Source organism: Triticum dicoccoides, chromosome 5B, assembly GCF_002162155.2.
Source record: "Triticum dicoccoides isolate Atlit2015 ecotype Zavitan chromosome 5B, WEW_v2.0, whole genome shotgun sequence".
NCBI classification, from domain to species: domain Eukaryota; kingdom Viridiplantae; phylum Streptophyta; class Magnoliopsida; order Poales; family Poaceae; genus Triticum; species Triticum dicoccoides.
In genome coordinates this window covers 150,208,971-150,215,535 of record NC_041389.1, presented here as the reverse complement: position 1 = coordinate 150,215,535, position 6,565 = coordinate 150,208,971, and the positions used below count along the sequence as shown (strand labels likewise).

The 6,565-nt window shown below is 47.2% G+C and overlaps 1 protein-coding gene across 3 annotated transcripts in view; it reads left to right on the top strand.

Annotated features, from left to right (window-relative positions):
• LOC119307929 (phosphoglucomutase-like) overlaps positions 1 to 2,995 on the top strand; it is a 14,240-nt gene extending 11,245 nt beyond the window's left edge. For all 3 annotated transcript variants that reach the window (XM_037584027.1, XM_037584025.1, XM_037584026.1), the window contains 10 exons: positions 119 to 179; positions 253 to 370; positions 443 to 524; positions 604 to 676; positions 777 to 838; positions 929 to 1,024; positions 1,385 to 1,539; positions 2,137 to 2,233; positions 2,330 to 2,407; positions 2,490 to 2,995. In XM_037584027.1, coding sequence (XP_037439924.1) covers positions 119 to 179; positions 253 to 370; positions 443 to 524; positions 604 to 676; positions 777 to 838; positions 929 to 1,024; positions 1,385 to 1,539; positions 2,137 to 2,233; positions 2,330 to 2,407; positions 2,490 to 2,597 — 930 coding nt within the window. In that variant the 3' untranslated portion in view covers positions 2,598 to 2,995. The remainder of the gene's footprint in view (positions 1 to 118; positions 180 to 252; positions 371 to 442; positions 525 to 603; positions 677 to 776; positions 839 to 928; positions 1,025 to 1,384; positions 1,540 to 2,136; positions 2,234 to 2,329; positions 2,408 to 2,489) is intronic.
• Positions 2,996 to 6,565: the final 3,570 nt, after the last annotated feature.

Here is a 6,565-nt window from a genome sequence, read left to right as displayed (position 1 = left end):
GCGTACTTGGGTTTCTGTATTGGTGCCAACATGCCGATTGAATACTTAAAATGGACTCCTGAAATAATCTAATATTGCCTTTGATTTTGATCTGGAATTGCTGTGGTTATTGGACCAGGATAAGGTACTAAAACCATTAGGAGCTGTTACTGATGGGAGCCAATTCCTGGAGCCTGATGGTAATAGCTGGATCTTTTCTTCATTCCACTAATCTCTTTGTGGCCTTTCTCTCATTATGAATTACATATTTAGGTTTGTTTCCCAATCATATTCCGAATCCTGAGGACAAAGCTGCAATGGAAGCCATTACACAAGCAGTGCTTAATAATAAGGCAGACTTGGGCATCATATTTGATACTGATGTTGACAGGTGCAAAAATAACCATTGAGATTCTGCATATGCGTAATAACATCAATGTTAAAAATCTTTTGATTTTTGCAGGTCAGCTGCTGTTGATTCCAGTGGACGTGAGTTGAATCGCAACCGATTGATTGCTTTGATGTCTGCCATAGTTCTTGAGGAGGTAAGGTTTTGTCGAGCTGCAAATTTGTTTCATATTACTCTGTTGCTTATGCCTAACTAATTCGTTGATCTGCTACTAGCATCCAGGAACCACTGTTGTGACTGATAGCGTGACATCAGATGGACTGACTGCATTTATTGAGAAGAAACTTGGTAGATACTTTTTTTGAACTGAAAATTTGGTATTGTGCTAGTTACAGCTTGGTGCTTTATTTGGTTAAATGATGATTTTCTTATCTATTTTATGCTCAAGGAGGGAAACACCATCGATTCAAGCGAGGATACAAGAATGTAATAGATGAGGCTATTCGTCTGGTTAGTTTGCTCTTTCTTCATGATTCAGATCGCCCTGTAACTTGTCCCATGATACCTAGTAGTATGGAATGCAAATTATGAATATTTCAGAATTCTACTGGTGAGGAATCACATTTGGCGATGGAAACAAGTGGCCATGGAGCACTGAAAGAGAATCACTGGCTCGATGATGGAGCATATACGATGGTAAGGGTGTTTATTCTGCTACATTCCTTGAAACTTTATGAACCATGCAATTATATGGGAACCAGATGAAAATGTTGGCATTTTATGCTTAACATTGGTTGGTTTGAAAAGATCTCTTTGAATCTTTATGGCATGTTATAGCTGAATCTCTTATAGCTACAACTTCAGAAGTATTGCTATTTGCATCCCTCTGTTCTTATGATAGTTCCTCCTTACTAGACTAGTTCCAACAGTATATAGCATTGTAGTTCCCAAAAGAAAACTGGAATATCATATTCCTGAGGACAAGTTTAATTGCCATCTCTCTTTATTGGCACACGCTTCCATACTTATCTTCTCTTATTTTATTTTTTGCCTTAGGTTAAACTTCTGAATAAACTTGCTGGTGCCAGAACATTGAACCCAAACATCGGTAGTAAAGTTTTGACTGATTTGGTCGAGGGCCTTGAGGAGGCTGCTGTGACAGTGGAGATAAGGTTGAAGATTGATCAAAATCATGCAGATTTGAAAGGAGGGTATGTTAAGTTCTAACCGGCAGCATTCAGTCCATTTTCAGGAAAATGATGGTATCCATGGCCTTGACTACTGGCTGAAATAAACACACTTTCATTCAGTAGTCAGTTAAGGTGGGGTATCATGAAAGACTAGTCCAAGATTAGATGGAAATGGGCAATAATTATAATAGGAAGCATGCATGAACCTCAGTTGAACTTGCCACGGCAAAATTGATTGAACTGCTGCTTAACTTTGAGAGTTCTAGTTGTCACATGCTTCTATTGTGCATAAGTGCATGTCTCAATGTGTTAATATTATGAGTTCATCTGCAGGACATCCATGGAATGCTCTGATTTAGATTGTTTTATGTTATAAGAGTTTCACATTTGAAGGAGAATAATTAGCCATGTGAAAATAGGGGTACCCCTAGTCTTTTTAACAGTAAATTAGTTATCCCATTTAGTTTGCATGCTGTCACAACAAAGGGCAGTCAAGCTTGACTACAGGGATGTATTTAAGTCACTAGTGATCTAAATACTCTTATATTTCTCTACAGAGGGAGTACTTTATATCAAATACAGATAAAGTTTATGTGTTTAATTTATTCTTTTTTGCAGGTCCTTCCGTGACTATGGAGAGTCAATCTTGAAACATTTGGAGAGTGTGATCAGCAAAGACCCAAATCTAAACAAAGCCCCGAAGAATCATGAAGGCGTACGTAGATCATCTTTGCTTGTTTCCGGAAGCTGATGTATACATCCTCAGTTCTTTACTGATTAATATTTCATGCTGCATTACTATGCTACGCAGGTCAGAGTTTCTGGATATGGTGGCTGGTTTATGTTGAGGCTATCCCTCCATGATCCGGTTCTTCCCCTTAATATTGAGGTTCTCCTTTCTTCCTTTTTTCTTCAACTGTCAAACCTTAGGAAGCACCATTCTTTTAAAAAAATTGACCGTCATGTCACAGGCACAAAGCAAGAATGACGCCATGAAGCTCGGACTTGCAGTGCTTGCTGCTGCGAGTGAATTTTCAGCATTGGACACAACTGCATTGAACAAGTTTTTGCAGCAGTGAAGGGTAGGAAAATCGGTTGATCTGCAGCCTTTGCATGGCGTCTTGTTCGTCTGTGTTGAGCTGGATTTGGATACAGGGCAACAATACTATACAAAGAAAATTCTTTTTTGAAACTGTGCCCTACCCATATATATACTTCACTTGGCCTCTCCTTGGTAAGGAAGTACCGAAACGAATTCTTCATGTTCTCCAGCAGATGACAAAGCAATTGTTAAAAATCTTGCATACTGACATGGCCGCATGGATGCTTTGTCCTTGCATATTTGCAACTTAATAGGTAGGCCTGAAATCTCAGAAATTTGCAAGGCAGAAACATTTGTGAACTGCTTTTGAATTGTATGAAGTATCTCCTGCTTGATTTTGCCGGTGTGTTGCATGGAAGTGAACATTTGAATCTCGATCTTGCATTTGCTATGTGTTCATGAAAAGTTTCAAAGGTACTGATTTCGCATGAATTTTGTGGGGAACATGCATGGACTCGAATCGCAAGTTTGTTCAGGGAGATTGCCAAGTTTGGTAAAATACAGTTTCTCTGTCTAGGACTGTGACTTCTTGCAATAAAAAGGGCAATACGGTACTTAACAGCGAAGTCTGAGTGCTTGAAACAAAAAATGCATTTTTTTTTTGTCGTTGGATCTTCATGGAACGGCTTCTGTGTCATCTTCTACCTCTAGCCTCCTTCCTCCTCCTGAACAACCCACAACCACCGACCGATCCACCACCTGCGGTTGCTGGTGCTCTTCCGCTGCCTCACCGGCCCGCTCTCCCCTCACTGTTGCGCTGCTGACACCCTTGATCACCCCTCTAAAGACTACCCGGTGATTAGATTTTGTCCGGTGAGCCATCTGTCAACATGCTTCCTCGCCTCTGCCGTCGGCCAGGCCTCCTTCCTTCCCTCAGGAAATTGATTTGAGAAAAAAAAATCAGATGACTTACATATAGCTCGTGCGTTTGAATATTTGTTGGATACAGGCAGCGGCTCCCTTGCAAGGCTCCGCCAGCTTTGTGGCGAGCGGCAGCGTGGACGATGAATCCGGTGTCCTGGCCGCGCGGGCGGCGGGATTCCGGTGGTCGAGGGTGGCAGTGGTGGCTTCTGCGACGGCTGCTGATGCGCGAGATTTGGCGCCCCTCCTTCCTTGTTCGGTGTGCGGGCCTTCCTGGTCGGGTAGTGCTACCCTGGGTTGTCGGCTCTCGGTCAGGAGGTGCTGCTGGTGGTGGGGATCTGCTCTGGGCGAAATCCCTGACCGAACGTGACCGGTCGCGCCGACGGTGACGCCCGTGGGCGCCGTTCCCCTTCTTTGAGGCGTCAGTATGGGCTGATTCTCCCCCTCCCCCCTAGGTCTCCCAGGCGAAAGTCCAAACTTTGTTAGGCGGCGGCGGCGCTCTACCGCTCTCGGCGACGTTCCCTTCTTGAAGGCGCCGCTTTGGGAACCTTGTGGTCAGGTGGCGCTTGTGGGTGGTGGATGGCGGCGGCGGTTTGGCCCTCCTGTCCTAGCATGAACTCCCCTCCTTCGGTGTTGGATGTGTGCATCAGCATCGGCGATGTTCTGCTAAGGCGAGCCTCCGACGTCTCGTTGGGATGCGCTGACCCTCTCTATGTGGCCATCTTCCGGCGGCATCCATCCCATTTTGCGACGGTGCGGCGCCTTCGATCCAGGCGAGGAGGTAGTGGCCTTCTTCGAAGATGGTGTTTCGTATGTGCCGTGCCGGGGCCCATAGGTGCATGGCTACGGCATGCCCCGCTGGTGTCGGCCCCTCTCTCCTTTGAGCCAGTGTGTTATTGTTCCCGGTGCAGCATCCTCGGAGGAGGACCTCGGCGTCTTTGGCTTCGCTCACGGTTGATATTCTTTAGTTGCCGTAGCGTGTGAGGAGTAGTTTGATGCTGTTCATCGTCTATGTATCCTATCATCGTGTTGTTCTTTCCTTCTTTTGTCTGAGGGTGTATGCTTGTAATCCTGACCGGTTGATGGTTTTGTTAATACAAAGTCGGGTTAGGCTCGAGTCCCATCTCAAGCTTGGCTGATGCCTTTTTTCTAAAAAAGTTTGGATGCCAACTAGAGCCGCTCCGGTGCAGCGTAGGTGTGGAGCGATCCATAAGAAGTGACAAGCAATCAAAGGCCAACGGGAAGCGCACAGGAATCCGAGTCAGCCATCACGTTCATGCATGCACCTCAATCAAACTGCTCCATTGGCAGGAACTGCATGAGAACTGGGAAAACCATGGGCTGGTCTGATCCAAGAATGAAGAAACCCCTCCTCACGTTGCATCGCAGCCTTTCTCCGCCTCAGATTCTCCTTTTAAGTTCTCCTGGTCGGCGCATGCGTGCGTGCGTGAACCGGCTGACGGTGGTCGCTTTTCCAAACTCTGTTTGTGGACGGAATTGCACCTCCGGCTCAGGGTGACAACACCAACTACAACCAAACCGATCCAGCACCAGCACCAGCTTTTCTTGTCTTTGTTAAATTGATCCGGGTGTTGTTAGCTCGTGTTCGGCCACAGGACGAGCCCAAATGACGCCGCTGCTGGGCCAGGGAGCAAGATGGATTCTTATGAATTTGGATCAAAGTTGGTGCTGGACGGCCCTCCGAACAAACCAATTACAGGGCAATCATTCACGTAACCTCCACCATGGAATTTATAAATGAAGCAAATGAGCTCCTTTTTTTAAGCATTAGCTTGGTCTCCAAGGGCCCAGATGCCACGTTATTCAGAGAGCATCCTACACTGGACCGCCCCTAGTAAAAGCGAAATAACAAACCAGTCCCTAACTATTACATAGAGGCCCCTAATAGGCAAAAGAAGATTGCAGTTGGGTCCTTGAGATTCATGAACCGGGTGAACTTACCGAAGGGAAGAGCCGTCGAAGAATCCCTTCATATTTGGCTCTATCCCCCGGAGCACCTCAAAAAAGGGGATTGCAACCATGAGATATACACTTCACACTGATAAAAGGAAAAGGGAGACAACAAGCAACAAAGACCACTGGTGGACACACCTTCCTTCCTCCTCCACTCTGCTTGGCAGCACCAGTGAAGGAGAGAGGAAGAGGAGCAACCAAGATTAGCGACCCCAGTCCGACCAACTATAGTAATGAGGAAGGGGAGGGGGGGTCTCTATGCTACACTTAGATATCATATATTTCAATTATACCAGAATAATTAAATATTGGACCTAGATATCACAAAATTTGGTATTGCTAATGCTACGAGCAACGAGCGTTTATTTGATATTCGCAAAACCCCGTCATTGCGTTGTTTCCATACATTCCGACAACATAACAAGTGAATCAAACCCTTCCTCCTTACTTTAGGAAGAATCCTGAGATTTGATTCACCAATCATCAAGAGTGTCTTCACAATTTGGGATACAAACATCTCTAGTAACATGAATTGCCTCAAAGTAACGATGGTAAACTTGTCGAGCATAAACACATTGCATCAAAATATAGTCCATAGAGTTTTTGTGGAGTTTGAAATGAGCGAACCGTTATGCGGTGGCTCTGGCGACAGGAAGGCGACGAGGCGCGGCCCGACACGGTCTCTCCAGCGGCGGGGTGGCAGGTGGTCCGGCGGGCCCCCGAGCGGTCGCCGGCAAGGCGGGCGGTTCCTTGTCTCCGCGTGGAGCCGGTCGTCAGTGGTGGAAGGTTCTGGGCGCTCGCTTCGGAGTGCTCGAACAGTGAGGATGAGGTGGTCGAGAGCGGCGTTGCAGGGTTGTCGTCTGGGGGTGCAGGGCGGCACCGGCGTTTCGCTCCTGGTGGAGGTGGTTCGCGTGCGGTGGCGGCTTGGGTCTGGTGCCCGACGACGGGCTCTCCGCAGAGCAGGGACTCGGCTGGGGTGGCGGCTGGTGCTATCCATGCGCGCACTGCGGCAGCGCTGGCGAGCCCGTCTCTAGGGGTTGGGGCCGTGGAGGAGTGGCCGGCCTTGGCCCCCCATCCCGCGCAGTGGCGGCGGCGGTGCCGCCCACGGCG